Source organism: Mastigoproctus giganteus, chromosome 9 (assembly GCF_048544385.1).
Source record: "Mastigoproctus giganteus isolate SK-2022 chromosome 9, ASM4854438v1, whole genome shotgun sequence".
NCBI lineage: Eukaryota > Metazoa > Arthropoda > Arachnida > Uropygi > Thelyphonidae > Mastigoproctus > Mastigoproctus giganteus.
This window is the reverse complement of record NC_143583.1, coordinates 208,586,894-208,606,468: the sequence shown is the minus strand read 5'-3', so window position 1 is coordinate 208,606,468 and position 19,575 is coordinate 208,586,894. Positions and strand designations below refer to the sequence as shown.

Here is a 19,575-nt window from a genome sequence, read left to right as displayed (position 1 = left end):
TTAGGTGCATATTGTCTAAAAAAAATGTACTACACTGTCAGTGCCCATTAATTTAAAAAAATCATTATTAAATCAAGATTCTAAAATGGTACAACATTAATTGCTAACAGTTCAGAAAAAAAAGTTATTGGCATTTAAAACAAAAAGCAGCTTAATTGCCTAAGATATTTTGGATTCAAACTTTTTTATTTTAAGTTCTTTGATTGGGTTTTTTGAAATAAAACATTCTTTTCAAATTAACTATTTATTTCAACTAAACGAAATGCTCAAAATGGCCACCATTAGCGGTGATGCATGCTCTGCATCGCCGAATAAAAGATCGTTTGAGTCTGCGAGCAAATCCGTTTGCATTAATTTCTTCAGCCGCTGTTTGAATCCTTTGACGCAATTGTTCGACAGAAGTGATTTCCTCTTTGTAGACCTTTTCTTTCAGACACCCCCAGTAGAAAAAATCTAGGGGGTTGAGATCCGATGAACGTGGTGGCCATAAAATTGGGCCTAACCGCCCAATCCATCTTTGTGGAAAAGTTTGATTTAAATGTTCTCGTACAATAATAGCGAAGTGAGCGGGACAGCCATCATTCTGCAGCCACATTGTGTCTCGTATTTCTTGGTCGACATCTCTCAATAACTCAGGGAGGTCGTTTCGCAAAAAATTTAATCTTTGCGAATCTTGACTAAAAGTAACTGAAATTCCTGTACGTGATACCTAAGAACACAGTGTACCGACTCCTTTACTCTGGACCACTATTTACGATACACCCTGTATATATATATATACTATCATTGATTTGTATTAAATATTAAATTATAATAAAGTGAATAAATAATTAAATAAATAATTAGGCGTTCATTAGAGGCAGCCACACGCAATTCCTCCATATGAGGCCGAAATACATCCAATATTTCAAATTAAATAAAATTTATATGTTAATTTTTGCTCTACAGTTTTTGCTATACTACTGGCTTATGTTTTATTTAACTTGAAATATTGGATATATATATATATATATACACACAGGGTGGACACAAATTAGTTGGGCAATTTAGTAACTGAATAATTTGCGAAATATTAATTGTAAGGTACCAGTTCAATGGCAGATGAGTAGTTTTGTATCCTAAGTTTGCGGATAGATGGTGCTAGATGTCCACATATGAGTGAGATATAGTTCGCGGTTGTTCATCATTCTTTGTGTTCTCGTAACGATGGAGACATATAACGGCGCTGAAAAAGCGAAATGCTGTCTGTGGTTTCATGAAACTCATTCCACTGTGCAAGTGCAACGAAATTTCAGTCGAGAATACCAGAAAAGTGCCCCGAAAAGAGATACTATTGTAGCATGGTACAAGCGATTCACCAAAACAGGATGTGTGGCTCATAGGCTTAGCGGGCAAGGCAGTCCTAGAACTCCAGAAGAGACGGTTGATGCAGTGAGAGATTCATTTTTGAGAAATCCGACAAAATCTACAGCACGAGCTAATTTACAGCTGGGAATTCCTAAATCAACAGTTAATAACACACCTTACAAATTGCAAATTGTTCAAACTCTTAAGCCCATGGACCTGTCGAAGAGAGAAAATTTTTGCACCGATATGTTAGAGCGCATGGAAAGGGATGATGATTTCTTGTTGCAGTTAGTTTGCAGTGACGAGGCAACTTTTCATTTCAGTGGCAAAGTGAACAGACAATGTCAGGATTTGGGGATCAGAAAATCCTCATGACACCTTAGACCATGAAAGAGATACTCCTAAGGTAAACGTGTTTTGTGCCGTAAGTTGTTCTAATGTTTTTGGGCCATTTTTCTTTGCTGAAAAAAACTGTTACGGGAATCGTATACCTGGACATGCTTCAGATTTACCTTATGCCAATCCTGAAGGAAACAATGCATGGAGGTTTCATTTTCCAACAAGATGTCGCACCCTGTCACTTCCACACAGTGGTTACTTCTTACCTCAGTGCTGAAGTCCCAGTTTGGATTGGTCGCAGAGGTGTTATTCCATGGCCACCACGATCACCAGACCTTTTACCCCTAGATTTCAGTGTACGGGGTTTTGTAAAAGATCAGGTTTACAGTCTGCCGCTTCTGACATCCATTCCTGAATTGAAATCACAAATCAGCACTGCACTTGGTTTGATCGACGTGAACATGCTCAGAAACATATGGCAAGAACTGATTTACCGATGGGACATTTGCAGAGTAACGAAGGGCAGCCACATCGAACATTTGTGAAAAAGGTAAACTTTATGTTTCACTATCTTATAATCACGTGTACTCTCATGTTTGGCTGTATACCTATGCATAATAAACCATTTATTTTGCCCAACTAATTTATGTACACCCTGTATGTGTGTATATATATATATATATATATATATATATATATATACCTACATATTTTATTTGTATTAATATGCTTGTATAAACTACAATACACTTAACATTAAACACAATTTATTTCTCTTTAATTAAAAACAATACTATTTAATAATAAACATGATTTCAATTAGTCTATTTATGAATCTTAAAATTGATGTTTGTTTTAAAGATTTCACTTTGATATTTCTTAAGTTTCCCATTGAAATACTCAAAAACACATTAAAATTCTCATTACTTGCCTCAGTTCCTTCAAAAAAAATTGACTAATGTGTCCATTGCACCTTGAGCTTGTGAGATTGTCGGCACTGATTTTGATTCTCATTCAATTGTCATTATATCATTATCACAATCATAGTTGTTATCGTCTTTGTTGAGCACAACATCTACAATGTCCCTCTCTGCAGGAAGACCACTAGTTAATAAGTTGTCACAAACTCATACAAATTCATTGATGTTATCTGTATTAAAACCTACAACATTGTTATGTAGCAACCAATAGGATAACGGTAAGTTGGTTTCTTCGTTTCCATCTTCTTCATCTACAATTGAAATTTCATTTGAATTTAATTTTGATTTCTTGAAGCAATTTAATATGGTTGTCGAAGTAACGTTGTTTCCACGCATCATTCAATAAATTTAGAGCATCCAATATTGATATAGACTAGGTAAGTTTCTGTTCTCTTTGACTGACCAGATGTAGAACTAGAAATCGTTTATAAAATCCTTTGAAACTCTCAATTACACCTATGTCCATTGGTTGTAAAATTGATGTTACATTTGTAGGCAGAAACACTAGCTTAATGTTGAACAAATTTTGAATCTCGGGATGTGCAGGCAGTTATCAACTAACAATAAAATATTTTTATTCTTTTTGAATAGCACCTTATTCCAATCATTTATGTATTGCCAAAAAATATCCGAAGTCATCCAAGCTTTTTTGTTTGCAGTGTAATCCACAGGAAGTTTCCTTACGTTTTTCAAACACTGAGGTTTTAACAATTTTCTGATAACAAACAATTTTTTTTTTTATCAGTTCCTGTCATATTTCATATACGAGCACCGTCAAGCATGCCTTTGATTTTTTCCCCCCCACAAACACATTTTCCCCCTTTGAATTTAAATGTATTGTCAAGTGTCAAATTATAAAAAAGTTCTGTTTCGTCAGCGTTGTAGTAGTAGTAATGGAGGCATGTGATGCAAGAAAGCAGCTTATGTAGCATCAGCCAAAAAAAAAAAAAAAAAATTTCACACAACTATTCCTTTTAAAAGTTTGTCCAGTTCCTCTCAGAATTTATTTAAGCTATCTACTTCCATGACAACAGTTGGAAGTTTGTTCCAGCAATTAACCAACTGCTGGCTAAAGGCAAATTTCAGCACATCTATTCTGCAACTGTCTTTTCTCATTTTGAATTAATGCATCCTCATGTTCGTAATCTGAGCAAGCAGAAGAATCCTATCAGAATTCAGCATGCTGAACCCATTCAAAGCCTTATACACCTCAATCAGATCACCTCACAGGTGCCTAGTCTACAGCCATTGCAATTTGCAGAACTTGAGCCTTTCCTGGTAAGAGAATCCCTTTGTTCCACTTGCCAATCGTGTTGCCCTTCTTTGTACATGCTCAAACAACTCTACACCCTTCCTAAAATGAGGCCTCCAGACCTGTATGCAGTACTCAAGGCATGGCCTGACCATTGCCTTATACAAAGGGATAATCACCTCCTTTTTACTGCTAGCAAAATTCCTGTATATCATTGACAATACCCCAATGACCTGCTCTGGCAGCCTGTCTGCATCGCTCAGAAAACTTCATATCTGACTGCACAATCGCTCCAGGTCTTTTTAATTTTCTACCACCCTAAGTGTAGTTCCACACAGTTGGTACTTTCTTGTGGGGTTACTTCTACCCATATGCAGTACTTTGCATTTGTCAAGGATAAACTTCAGTTGCCAATTCTCAGCCCATCTGCCCAAGTTTTCTAGATCCTGTTGCAGTAGCACAACTGCTGTAGATGCCTTTGTCATTGAAATCTTTCGTAATTTCTGCCCAAACACAGTCAACCAACTCATTTGCCATTATCATATCTGCAGATTGAGATTCTCCACTAATTTTTGCATTAAAACAATGTTATGTCGATTTTTAAATCGATCCAGCCAACCAATCATCGCGTCCAAATTGTTTAGCAAATTTTTCCGCTCGAGCCTTCAAGATTGGACCCTCTATTGAAAATCCAGCACTTCTTTGTGTGGTGAACCAATGAAGCAATGTTTCCTCAACGTTTTTGTAACCTCACACTTTGTAAATTTTTTTTCGGTTATGTTCTTTTCCAGTGCCGTTATGTAAACATCTTTATTCTTCCACAATGTTGATACACTTGAAGAAGACAAAGAAAACTTTTTACACACTTCAACATTTTTTGCACACACATTCTAACTCACAAATAATTTTGATTTTTCGCAAATCAAGAGAGACTTTTTTTTGTTAGTAGACATGTTTCCAAAGGAAAGGTTCGTTTCTAACTGATTTTACTCTAAAATGATAAAGTGGTCTGCATACAAAGTTCTTAGAAGTCCCGAAATGCATACAATGTTCCTAGAAGCCCCAAAATAAATTTATGGTTCAGTGAATACAAGACAATCTGTAAATAGGGTAATGCGAAAAGCAGAACACCAATGCGCTATCGTATAGCCCCCGTCCCTGGAGGACAAAATCATAACTGGCCGCTAATCTGATGCAGGTGGTCATAAAGCTAAGTTGCCCTTTTCATTTTCATCTATTCCAAGAATTGGGTTTTTTCAACTACCCCGAGCAATTAAAAATGTTTGCATAGTTACCAAAATTTGTTCAGTATATCCATGTAGTATTAGATAGTATGAATCAGAGCTGTAATACTCAATATGTTCTACGTTGGTAATAATATTAGTAAATTGATAAGAGGAGTTTACCTCAATATAGTACGTGGAACACTTCCGTATGATACCCTCCAGAAATTAAATCATACGGAAGTGTTCCACGTACTATATTGAGGTAAACTCCTCTTATCAATTTACTAATCCATGTAGTATGCGCATTATAACAGTGAGCGATTGCATGGGAATATGCATAAATTAAAATCATTATGGCTTTTTGCTCGTTACAACAGTGATCTCGTCATTTCTGTGCTCGTTATAACCAAGTTTGACTGCATATTATGAGAAGTACAATTAACTGTAAGGATGTAACTACAGAAAAAAGGGTAGCAGAGAAAGAGTTCCAGTTGATAACCTTTTCCCAAAGAAATAAACATAATATACAGTACCTGGTGATACAAACGAATATCCATGAAAAAGCCATGCATATACCCTCTTAGCAATTTGGATCCAATTAGATGGGCCAATCCAAGAGCTTCCAATTCCATCTTGGTAACAAACTTGTAATCATCATAAACTATAAAAAAGGGGTGGGGCAGGGGAAAAGAGACAAAACTATGAAAATATTTCACAAACTAAGTCGAAATATGCTTCTCACAGAGGTAAAAAATAGTAATTTTATATTCACCGTTACTGAAATAATGCTTAGTGCAGAAAACATACATCAGCCCATAAAAGGTTTGCTTATTTTTGTAGCTGAACTAGTGAATGTAGAAGGGATGCTTAGGATATGCAGCACCTCTTTTACATTCACATTCCCTTCTTTCTTTCCAAGAGGTGTTAAAGCAAGTATGAAAAGACTATTCATAGCAAAACTAATTGTTGTAGGAAAATGTGATAATGATAATGAACTTATAACTATTTTGAAACAATGCAATAAAAGTAATTGTAGTGTTCTTCATTTCCAACCAATTCTTTGCTCAAACTCTTCAATTTTCATTATGTACAAATTTTGAAATAGCATAAATTATGGATAACATTTTTGGTGCAGATTTCTTGTTTTTACTGTTTTATGCATGTTGCATCAGCATAGTTTATACTAACATGAATTAAGGATACAATAAGCTCTCTTTCTCACTCACTCACGCGCGCGATAGTTGCAAAAACGAGGTTTTAATAATAATTGATATACAACAGTATATCAATTCTGTCTCTTTATTTCATAATTTCATTACCTTTCACATGCCAAGGTTATAATGTGCCATGCAAATGTAAAAATTCATAAAACATAAGTTTGGTAACCTATAAAATGGTTACCTCGTCAAAGTTGATATAGACTGGTGTTCAAAGAAAGTGCATCACCTAGGAATTTCACATTTCTAACCCTTTTTTGCTATGATATTTACATTAATGACTAGTATCACAAAGAGAAATATAAACAAAAGCTATTTATTAATAGTTAAGGCAAAGCTAAGTAACATTTGACAGCTGTTCTCAAAATATTCCAAAATGAGCATTTGCAACCTTTATACAACAGTTTTGGTAAAGACGACAATTATAGTTGAAATGTTATCAGAAGCCCTCAGTTTGCTTCAGTTTATCATTTTAAATGGAAAACAAAATGAAAAGTTCACCAGGTGGAAATTAATATTTAGTTGAATCGCCTTTGGCCCTGATGACGGCAGCACACTATCAAGGCATTGACAAGATCAATTTCTGAAGATAATCAACTAATAGTTTGTGGTTCCAAACACAAATCATGGCTTCCTGAAGTTCACGAAGGGTCTTTGGTTTCTTTCTGGCAACTGCAGATTCCACACAATGCCAACAGTTCTCTATAGGATTCAGGTCCGGACTGTTTCCTGGCCAGCTAAGAGTTGTAATAGACTTCCAACTATTTTTTCACCTGTAACAAATGTAAACACATTACTGTCGAACCTCTAATGCAGAAATGAAGCTAAAGTAACAACAGAAGTGCCTACTTACACTTTATGCCTGATGACAAGGGGCAGGGTCATCCTTGAAAGATGCAGTTACTTGGCAGGTTGAAATGGTCTCTAATGGTTGGCAGCAATTTGCCTTCCAATATAGCGAGGTATCCATTGGCATTTAGGAACCTTTTATAAACTGCAGGTGACCTACTCTGTGATACGAAATGCACCCCCATATCATTTGGCTGGTAGGGAATTTCACTGTAGACACCATACAGTCGGGATGGTATTCTTTACCACATATACGGCAAGTAGTTTGTCTCTCATCAGAGCTATGCAGTCCTTTTTTGGCGTAGAGACTCGTTTGCTTCCGGTTCTTTTTCCTATCAGCAGTTTGGAAAGAAACTACTCACTGTCGACTGATTACAAGACACTCTATAAGCAATAGGACAGGAAGAACGTCCTTCCTCATGAAAAGCAACAATAGTACTCTTTCTTTGTGGCGTCAACTGCACGTAACTCGCCATCCTGACACAAGCAAGGAATGACTGCAGCTCTTGAAGAGCGTTCTTATGTAGCTGAAAGTAACAGCTGATGCAATATGTAAGAAATATTGCCATATACTTACATTATTCGGATGACATTTACAATTTTAAGAAGTGATGCACTTTCTTTAAACATCAGTATATATATGTATATGTATAGACATAACACTAGATAAAAATCAGTATAAAGGTAAAAAATTTATATGAGTGTGTATATATATTAATCATCTTTAAAAATTTAAAAACTGCTGACACACTGTCATTTATGACCGAGTGTACATGGCTCTGTCAGATGAGTAAAATGGCAAAATGAGCATTTCTAAAATGGGTGCAGGCAGATAAAATATGCTTGACAGATGAAATGGTGTCACATTGCTCACAAATAGGAGGATCATCAGCCCTCAGCAAAATGGAGTGTATCAGATGACTGTATCCTATGCGGAGCCAAGCAAGAACAACTTCCTCTTCACGATCCCTGCATAGACCCGAATGCCAAAGATGGATTGCAGGCTTAATCCAATAGAGTTAACTTGTAACCAGGTGATGCCGCGATTACAAAATGTAAGTTATTACGGATTACTTGCCTGTAGTCTGTATGGGGACCAACAGGTCAAGTCAGGGCTGCCAATTTGGCTGCAGTGTCAGCCAAATCGGTTCCTCTAATCCCAATGTGACTGGGGGTCCAGCAGAAATGGATATCAAATCCACCTGCATAGAGGGTGTATATTACCTGCAGAATTCAGGATATGGTTGGATGATTAGTGTGTGACATCGCCGATAAAGTCTGCAATGCACTCATTGAGTTGGCATTTCTTATGTGATCTAGAGCTAACTCTATAGCATGCAGCTCTGCAGTATACAGGGTGTCTCAAATATATTGGTACAAACATTTGGGGGAGGTAGGTAACATCTAAAGGAATGTGAATCGCATAGGAACTCATAACCGGAAACGTCACGGGAAAGTAGTAACAGAGGCACAAGGGGCAGAAATGACACAAGACAGTAATTGGTGGCAAACATTTATTTCACATAATATTAACAATGGAGTACGAGATGGATGCATTTCATGATGTTACAACAGATGCTCGAATGTTCCACCATGAGACGCGATGCATGTGTGACACTGACGCAGCATGGATTGGCGGACACCGTCAAACACATCTGGAGTTTCTTTGACAGTAGCAGCAGCGCAGACAAGTCTCGCCACGAGATCCATTTCCGTCTCCACAGGTGATTCACAGACAATAGATTTGAGGAGGGGGCCCCCCACAGAAAGAAATCAAGGCTGGATAAATCAGGTGAGCGTGGGGGCCAGGCAACGGGTCCACCATGGCCAATCCATCGATGCCCAAAACGCCTGATCAAATGGTCAAGAACACACCTTCCATAATGGGCAGGCACCCCGTCATGTTGAAACCAAATGTTGCATCTCACATTTGCTGGAACACCATCAAGCAACCTTGGTAGAACTTGTTCAAGAAAGATCCGATATTTAGCGGATAGTTCATGAGACAGACCATACCTGCCCACACATTTATTGCGAAGTGATGTTGTGCCGCATGTGGGCGCACACTGTGTGGGTTGTCGTGAGCCCACACATGAGCATTGTGCTGACTGAATAAGCCTCATCCGTGACCAAAACATAGGCTGGAAAAGTCAAGTCTTGAACACTTTCTAGGAGAAACCACTGCGCAAAAGCCACATGTGCAGGATGATCTTGGGGGAGCAGTAACTGAACCCTTCGGAGATGAAAGGGGTATAAGGAATTGTCGTGCCAGACACGCTGTACACTGCAACAAGACACTCCTAAGGCAGAGGCAACGACATATGTGCTGGTAGTAGGATTATTCTGGACGGCATTCAACACACTTTCTGCCATGGCAGGAGTTTGTGTCGAACGTGGTCTGCCCGCACTACTCCTGTTACCTCTAAATGACCCATAATCGCACAAATTTTGATGCACACGAGCAAACAAACAGTGGTCCAGTACATGTCTGTCTGGGAAGCGTTCTTCTTAAATTCGTTGAGCGGTTCGTCCATTGCTCTCTGCTAATCCATACACTAGGTGCATGTCTGCCAGCTCACAGTTCGTATATCGATGCATGCTCTTTGTGTGGCGACTACTGCTTGAATGAGAAAACCAGAAATTTTCCCTCTTGCGAACTGATGAACAGCGCAATGTACGGACTTATGGTGACGTTTCCGGTTATGGGTTCCTAGGTGATTCACATTCCTTTAGATGTTACCTACCTCCCCTAAACATTTGTACCAATATTTTTGAGATGCCCTGTATATGCTGCAGTCAAGGGGTATATGCTCTGACATAATATTAGCTGGAAAAACAGCAGCAGATCCCACATACGATTCTGACTTTGAGCCATTTGTGCAAACCGGCAAGAAGTCAGAATGTTCTACACTGTATTGTGAATAGAGCTGAAGGTAGACAGAAGGTAGAGTACTGTATTAGACTTCATCGCACTCTTGAGCAAAAGTCACATGCTGGTATTTGAGCATGCTAGGGTGGAAGGGGTGCTTTGGTGATCAAGCAACCTTTTCTCCTGTGATGTTAAGCTCATTGAGTAGCTCTTGAACACGAATGCCAAATGGCAGTAAAATGTACATTATAAATATTTTTCCATTGGGGCTCAAAAACGGATGTACACGTGGGGTGATATGGCAGGGAGTTCAGCTTGAAGGCAAACCGCAGAGACTGCTTTTGTTGAAGCAATAAAGGATGGTTCATTTGCTTTGATGCAGGATTTTGACAGGTGATGTTCTGAATGCACCAGTAGCAATACGAATGGCCTGATGTTGGATTGGGTGAAGCCAACAAAGTGCACTATTTCTGGCAGACGCATATACCTGAGACCCATAATCTAATTTTGTGCATACTAGTGTATGGTGCAGACGGAGTAGAGTGCATCTGTCTGCACCCCAAGAGGTAGGAGAGAGAGAGAGAGAGAGAGAGAGAGAGAGAGAGAGAGAGAGAGAGAGAGAGAGAGAGAGAGAGAGAGAGAGAGAGAGAGAGAGAGAGAGAGCGGAGAAGGTTAAGTCCTCTCCTGTACTTTGTGCATAGCCGATGAATGTCAGCTTTTTGTCAAATATGAGTCCCAAAAATTGTCTCTTAGCTACTATCAGAATGGTCCTTTGTCCAAGTTATAATTCAGGCTCGGGGGGAAGATTATAGTTGCGACAAAAACTGATGCAAACGACCTTCTCCGGTGAGAACCTGAAACCACTGGCTGCTTCCATACAGATTCTCCTACACCTCCCAAGTAAAGGAAGGAAGAAGAGCAGATAGAAAGATCAATTGCAGAAAATGCAAGGAAACATTTAAGAAGGAGAGGTCATTGTCCGTGAGCATATGCTCTACAACTCGTTCCCTTCCATCGATGTTGTTGCTACACCATAGGGTGTTATGTCCATTGAAATCCCCAAGAATTAGGAGGACAGGAGAAGGCAACTGCACGATGAGATCATAAAGGTATTTCTGGGAGATGTCAGCCCCAGGTGGTAAATAAACTGAGCAGATGGTTAATAAAAACCCAACCATAAGGCGAACTGGTACTGCTTCTAAGTTAGTGGAAAGCAATACAGATTGGATATGGTGTGGTTGCCCACCAGGATGGCTAATCCTCCATGGACAGGTGCATCCCCAGTTCTATACTTACATATGATATGAAAGTAAGGATTTTCGTTTGGCTTGAAATATTTTTCCTGCAAGCAAAAGCATACTGGCTCGTGCTTTGAGGGCCTTGATTTCATCATTGTTTTGTCGGAATCCAGGACAATTCCACTGTAGGAATTGAGCCATTATTTTGGCTTTGTGGGTGAATCAGATGGCTTCCGAGGTGCTGAGGTTTATTTTTTTTGGGGGAAGTATGGATGCTGTCCTGTGTCAATTTCCTCCTCAGCAAAGAGTTTCAAGACTGTATTATCTTGTACCTCCCTCTCCTCAATCTCCATATTTTCTTGGGTACTAGGGAGTACTTCAACTTTCTTGGTATTTTCTCTGGCTAATGCTTTGTGGAGTATTAGGAGATACCGATATGGAAGTGGCAGCTGATTGATCTTTCTGTGCAGGTTTTTGTGAGCTTAAAAGGTAACGTGCGAAGGGAGTAAATGATTCTTTTGGAGGAGTGATCTTTTCCATCAGGGTTCTGATCAAACATCACCCTTCTATCTTCTGGGCGTAGGTGCATTAGCATTAATAGAGGCATGCAATGCAAGAAAGCAAGCTTATACAGCATCAGCAAAAAAAAAAAAAAATCCTTCCTATATCATCCATCCATTCATTCATTTCAAATGCTTGTCTAGTTTTTTGCCTTGAATTTATTTAAGCTATCAACTTCCACAACAACAACAGATGGAAGTTTGTTCCAGCAATCAACTACCCCCTGGCTAAAGGCAAATTTCCGAACATCTATTCAACAACTGTCTTTCCTCAATTTCAGTTTATGCCCCCTCAAGTTTTTAATCTGAGCAAGAGGAAGAATCCTATCAGCATTGAGCCTGCTCAATCCATTCAAGGCCTTATACACCTCAATCAGATTGCCTCACAAGTGCCTAGTCTCTAGACATTGTAATCTGCAGAACTTAAGCCTTTCTTCGTTGTTGTTGTTTTTTGGTGCAAGGGTACTTAGGCCATATTGCACCTATCACTGTTACGAATGTTACGGCATTACTCAAAAACAATTATATAATTTTATCTGTTTCGTAAAGTTAAAAAAACTCCAGCAGATTAGAGTCGTTACCTATGATGTGGCAGAGTGCCAAGGGTTCTTTAAGGTTTGGTAGAAAGCTAAAAGAGACTTGGCGGGTAGTGGTGTATAAAGTACACTCAACAAGGATATGCTTCATTGTAAGTGGAGAGTTGCATTGTGGAGGATCATTACCTGTGAAGAGATAAAGATGGGTAAGATGACTGTGGCCAATTCGTGCTCTGGTTAAGATTACTTCCTCCCTTCTATTTATACGGAAACTAGAGGTCCACAGTTGCGGTTCAGGTTTTATTTGTCGGAGTTTATTATGCGCTTGAGCTTGCCATTGAATTCTCCATTGTTTTTTGCATATTCTTCTTATGTTACTTTTGTAGTCAAGATACGGAACGTAATGCTGTGATAATTCTCTGTTGGATGGATGTTTAGTGGCATAGTCCGCACATTTGTTTCCTGGTATCCCAGCATGTCCTGGAATCCAGCATAAAATGGCCACCCACTTGCTAGTGTTCTTGGAGTCCATCAATTTGGATTTTATGAACTTTATTAAAGGATGTGTTTGAGAAGAAGTATTCTGTAAAGCTATAAGCGCACTTTGGGAATCTGTGTATATCATGCTTTTATGGATGAACAGATGGAGAATATTTTCTATTGCCAGTTTGATGGCACACAATTCAGCTGTATAGCTGCTGCATTCATTGGGAAGTGATAAGGAGAAGGTTTTATGAGGTACACGGCTACTGCACCCACTCCACTCTCAGATTTTGATCCATCAGTGTATATTTTTGAAAAATGCAGATAATTTTGTGTGTGGGCAATATGGAGTTGTTGTATATTGACATTTGCAAGAGAGTGCTTTCCCCAGTTTAGAAAATAACTGTCACAGAGTGGTTTAATAGAGGTCCATGGGGAGATCCGTACTATTTAAATCTTGAAGGACTTTATCAGGATGTATATTCCAAGTTTGTGATAATGCCTGAGCTCTGAGAGCAAAAAGCTGAACTGCCCTAGGTTTATTTCTATAGAATATTGTGAACTGAGGGTCATTAAGTATCTGTGTAATGGGATGGGTAGGTAGACTTTGGATTTTAGTTGTATAGTTCAGAAGTAACATCTTTCTCCTGAGGCTTGGAGGAAGTTTATGAGCATCAATATAAAGACTTTGAACTGGTGAAGTTCTATAAGCACCTACAGAAATCCTCAGGGCAGAGTGTTGAACTGGTGCAAGTTGTGCTAGCACGCTCTCCCCAGCAGAATCAAACACCGGAGCATCGTAATCAAGGCGGGATCTGATTAGGGGTCTATACAAATGAAGTAACATGTACCGATCTGCGCCCCATGATGTAGAAGAAATGACTCGGAGTATGTTCATTTTTTTCTGGCAAGACGTCCTTAGATGTTTAACGTGCTCCATGAAGTTCAATTTACTATCGAAAGTAAGACCAAGGAGATGAATGCTGTGCACAACTGAGCCAGGCTGATTTGATAAGCGTACCTATGGATCTGGATGCATCTTCCGTTTGTTACAAAAGTGAACTACTTTAGATTTTGAACAAGAGAGTCCATACCCATTCTGTGCCATCCATAGCTGAATATTATTAATCGAAATTTGGAGCTGCTGCTCAATGAAAGTCATGTTTTATGAACCGCAAGAAACAGTGAGATCATCGGCATAGAGATATGAATTTACAGTGTTGGGAATATTTTTAGTCATGTGATTTATTCTTATTGCGAATAAGGTGGCACTGAGCACAGAGCCTTGTGGGACCTCTTCTTCTTGTACTTATGTTTGAGAGAGAGAACTTGTCAGTATCGGACTTGAAAGGATCTGTGCTGAAGGAAGTTCAATATGAAATATGGTAAGTGGCCTCTCAAGTCAAGGAAATGCAGATCTCTCAGGATACCAAAACGCCATGTGGTGTCAAAGGCTTTTTTTACATCAAGGCATACCATGACGAGATGCTCATTTCGAATGAATGCATTCCTGATGTTTGTTTCCGCTTTGACCATGAAATCCAGGGCTGATCAATTTTTTTTGAAACAAATTGATTATCAGAAATTATATTTTTAGAGTCAAGAAACCAAGTAAGTCGACGGTGAATTATTTTTTCCAGGGGTTTTACTTAAGCAGCTGGTGAGAGAAATGGGTCTATAGTTTTCAGGAATGGTATGATCTTTTCCTGGTTTGGGAATTGCTATTATGTAGGAGTGATGCCAGGAACTGGGGGAACAATGTTCAAGAAAGATGCGATTGAAAAATGTGAGCAGTGAAGAGACCGATTCTTTATCTAAGTGTTGGAGCATTATGTAGTATATTCCGTCGGGGGCTGCAGCACTGTTTTTTGAGGTAGATATGGCTTCTTGAAGTTCAAGCGTTGTAAGTGGCTGATTATAGGGTAGAGAACATGTACTCGTAGGTCCGAAGTTCAGTTTGTACTTCTCAGCTAATACTTTGATCTTCTGGAATAATGGATCGTATGCTGTTGAGGCAGATAACTGTGAAAAAACAGTCCCTAAAGCATTCGCTATATCTGTAGGAGAAGAAAGATCCTGCCCATTCCAGTTGAGAAGTGGGGAGGGTAATGGGGGAACGTTGCCATTTAGTTGTTTTATTTTCCTCCATATTATTCTTGAATCAGTAATTTTATTAATCGAGCTCACAAATCGAATTCAAGATTCTCTTTTAGCTTTCTTTCTAATGTGACGGGCCTTGGCTATGAGTCTCTTATAGCTTATAAGATTGGCAGTGGTGGGATGTTTTCGAAACAGATTCCATGCTTGGTTTTTTTCTTTTTTTGCACCTTTGCACTCTTCGTTCCACCAACAGTTTATGGTTCTATGGGTTGTTGACTGTGATTGTGGAATTGCAGTGCATTCAGCAGCCAATATTTGTCTTGTGATGTGATCGGTAACTGTGTCAATAGGACAGGTTTCGATAATCTCTGTTCATCAAAGGACACTCAGGAAGTGAATTTTGCGCAATCTGCTCTGGAAAATTTCCATTTTACGTAGTTTTGGGAGATTATGGAATGTGCTGTTTGAATCTTACATGTTAGCAGAAAGTGATCACTAATGAGCAGGATGTCAAGGGCCGTCCACTCAATACTAGGAAAGAGGCTCGGAGAGCATAGGGAAAGATCTATTGCAGAAGTTCTACCCGTAGAGAGATGGATGTAAGTTGGCAAGCCAGTATTTAGTATAGTCGGATTTTGTCTGTCAGCAAGCCGTTCGATAAGTTCTCCTCGTCCATTTGCACTGGGAGATCCCCACAATGGACGATGTCCATTGAAGTCGGCCAATAAACAGATAAGGGTTGGCAATTGTTGAATAAGATCTTCCAGTTCATGGATGGTATAGGAGTGATTGGGCAATAGGTAGATAGAGACAAGTTGTTGTTATTTGGTTTTTAGGAGCATTAGCAACTAAGGCCATATTGCTCCGGGATATGGGGTGGTCATTCCCTGACCTTTCCACATCCTCCGTATTTGGTGGTGACGGGCTCGAACCCCGGTCTAATCAAGAAGCGTGTGCTACGCACTGCTGCTCCTTCCCACCTGGCTACGGAGGTGCCTGATAGAGACAAGTGTCAAAGTAATACCAATCACTATGCATGTTGCAACAACTTAGATGGAGGTTTGTAAAGGAATGAGTCTGCAAGGTATTCGTGAGTCTAGGAGTATGGCTACCCCTCCATGAGCAATATCTGTAGCAGTTCTGTTTTTCCTAAAATGTGCATAATTCTTAACTGAGAGAGAGACACATGCCGCGTTAAATTTGTCTCTTGTAGACGCCTACGGGATGGTAACATTATTAGGCGCAGCAGCAACTATGGCCATAGTGTGCCATACATATGGTAAGTATGCATGCTATTTCTTCTCAAATAGAGATAATGGGAAAAAAAATTACCAGAAAGTAATTTTTTAACTAACTAAAGCGGGTGATATACTTTAATTATCTTGAGAAAATTATAAATGTTTGAGACATTTGTTCATTATTTAAAAGTGAAGTAAGTGTAGGAGGATCTTCTGGGGGAACTGAAGTGCAAAGATTCTGGCATTCTCTTGTATATTTTGTGCATTCAACAAGAATGTGTTTCACTGAAAGCATTGTATTACAGTGATGACACTGAGAGGGTATCTCTCTCCTCTTAAAAGATAATCATGAGTGATATTTGTATGACCTATTCACAGACGAGCCAATATTACCTCCTGATGTCGGATTGAACTGAAGCTGGAAGGCCATCGCTCAAGGTTTGGCTTGATACTTCGAAGCTTATTGTTAGGTTGATTTTCCCACGATAACTGCCATTGGCACATGCATTTTTCCTGGATTACTGGTCGACAGTCTTGATAAGGCACTTTCCACTTGTTCTTGAGTGGTAGGTGAGCTAATTTGGCAGCACTGTCCGCTAGTTCATTTCCAGGAATTGCTTGGCAGTTAATGCAGGTGGGCTTTATGACCGAACATAATGTTCTTTTGTGGTCCTTTGCATCACAGCGAACGCATGCAAGGACTCCATGGCAGGCCATTTGAGAATGTCCATATTTCAGGTGCCTAAAACATCATAAAGGATTTGGAACATATGGATGCACTGGACAGTTGATACAAGCAAGCTTTAATCTCATTAGTAGATGTCGGTGAGTCAGGATGATGTTAATGGTGGGAACAAGTTTCCCATCCCTACACACATTAATTCTCTTAACGGCAATCACTCCCATGGTTTCAGTTCAAAGCAGATTTCCTCCTCGGTAAACTTGAGAAGATCCCACTCTGAAATGACACCTTTTGATGAGTTCAGTGTTCTATACGGTGCCACTGCTATCGGTATTCCTCCAACTGATGTTGCTTGGAGTAGCTGCTCAGAGTGCCTATCTTTTTTTTTTTTTTTTTTTTTTGTTAGTTGTTGGCGCATCGGTTTCTGTGGTCATAATGCACCTCCCAAAGTTTTTGTATTTTCACTGTGATCCAAACTCGAGGCGGGATTCGAACCCATGACCTTTGGGTTACCAGGCAGGCATTTTACCCACCTGGCTAGCCCAGTCGGCAACTGCCTATCAGTTTTTGCTTCAATTAAGACGTCTACAGAACGGAGCCTCTTAACTGATTTAGGGGAACCTGCTAAACGCTCTAAGCCTTTTTGAATAAAAAAGGGTGACATTTTCCCAATAGGTTTCTTGCTGGTGGAATGAATAATTAAGAACCTTGGGACAGCAGCCCCTGATGATAGTTTTGTTCGTTGCCTTTTTGCAGCAATAGCGCTATCTGTCTCTCCATCTGTATTTGCAGATAGGGACCATGTTGCAGCCCCTGAAGTATTAAGTTATCAGGATTCATAGTAGATTTTGTATTTGTTCAGTGCCCAGGCTCCCCACCCACCATGGAGCCCAAACGGATGCCCACTACCTGGGAAGCAATATATGTGCTCGGAAGTGGGGTGCCAGGGCTATCCAGACACTATACCCACACCACTGCTAGCCTGAATCCTATCCCTCGGAATATGAAGGTAGAGGCATGGCATTGACATGGTTGACCCTCACAGGCAAACCTACTAGCCGAATGATCCTAGCCAAGTCTTCTAGAACCACCCATCCTGTCAAAGCAGGGGCCAAAGTGGTGTATTGAAGCTAGCCCCCTCAACTACCAGGATCCCCCCTTTCCAAATTTCCATAGGTCGCAATGCACAGCAAACACTCTTCACTCAAATGATATAACATGGCATAATAGATTCAATCAGGGCCAATATCATTATTCTTTGATCGTAACAGTGCTCTGTGTAACTCGGTCGTGGTAAAGCGTACATTATATGGAAGCTGGTATGTAGTATTAAAATTCAGATATTTTAATACTACATACTATTTTCTGCTTGTACTTTGTGACTGAAAGGTTAGCTCATGGGCAGTTACAGTTCAGAGTGTTTGGAAGGTTTCACCTAAGTAATTGGCAATTTCAAGAGGATTAAGGATTTCCTTCCCTTTTAGAAGTAATATTGAAGTGGTTATTATTATTATAATTATTAGCCATATGGTGCAAGGAAGCCTGAGGCTTATGCTGCACCAGCAAAAAAAAAATCCCGAGTTACGCTGAGAGAGAGAGAGAGAGAGAGAGAGAGGAATCACCAAGAAAGAGAAGAATGATGATATCCAGCTCAGGATCCTGGGTGTGCCAAGCCCATACTCACCAGATGTGAGCCCCTGGGGTTACAGAAGGGCATTTCTCATTAATTCTTCTGACTTTAGTCCAAACTGTTTTAATGTCTGTGGTTCTTTATATAGTCGAGGCATACCAGAACCATGTCTTTCTTTTTTTTTTTTTACTGATTCATAGTATATAACGAGCTTTGGCTCTTGTATTCTTAAATTTTATGGCCTAAACTGTATCAGATTAGTAGTGGTTGGGTGTTTGCAAAATAAATTCTGGTATCTATTCTTGTCTTTTTGGCATTGCTACATGCTTCATTCCTCCATGCGCAGGGTCATCCACAATTCTATAATTATGGATAATTGTGATGTTATTCATTTGCCTTTAGATAACTCTCCTGTAAGCAAAAGAGTGCTGGTTCATGCTTTTGCAGGAGGCCTTGATGTCTTCTGCATTTTGTCGGAATCCATGATAATTCCACTGCAGTAAATTTAGCCATTACTTGGGCTTTTTGGTTACATTGGTTGCTTTCTGAATTGCTGAGGCCTTAATTTTTTGTATTGGCTTTATCATTTTGGGGAAGTATTGTTGCTGCCCTGGGTCCATTTCTTCCATGGCAAAGATTTCCAAGACTGCTTTCATCAGGTACATCCTTGGTTTCAACTTCCGTGTTTTCTTATACTATCTTTGGTGGTTGGATTTTCTCTGTGGTTACTTTACTGCTCGCTTTTTGCAATGCTGGGATGTAAGAAGGTTCCGATATGGGAGTGACAGCTGATTGATTTTTCTGAGCTCAAGAATGGAGGGCAATTGGTGTGAATGACTTTCAGTGATACGGTCATTATAAGAACTTTAAGAAAATGGAAATCAGGAAATTATTAGGCAGATAAAATAAAATCTTGTTCTTTCCAAATGAAAGCAGGTGAAAAGTTTCTTGAAATGTGAAGTTTGAAATGAAAAGTTTCTATCAGTGGAAATTATGATATACATTTTAGTGTAAGTTATGCCAAATCAT

The 19,575-nt window shown here is 39.4% G+C and overlaps 1 protein-coding gene across 1 annotated transcript in view; it reads right to left on the bottom strand.

The window, feature by feature from the left end:
- Window positions 1-19,575, bottom strand: part of l(2)34Fd (nucleolar protein 10 lethal (2) 34Fd) — a 282,114-nt gene that overhangs the window by 63,349 nt on the left and 199,190 nt on the right. Inside the window, exon 14 of the mRNA XM_090381757.1 lies at window positions 5,678-5,805. Within this exon, the coding sequence (XP_090237883.1) occupies window positions 5,678-5,805 (128 nt within the window). The remainder of the gene's footprint in view (window positions 1-5,677; window positions 5,806-19,575) is intronic.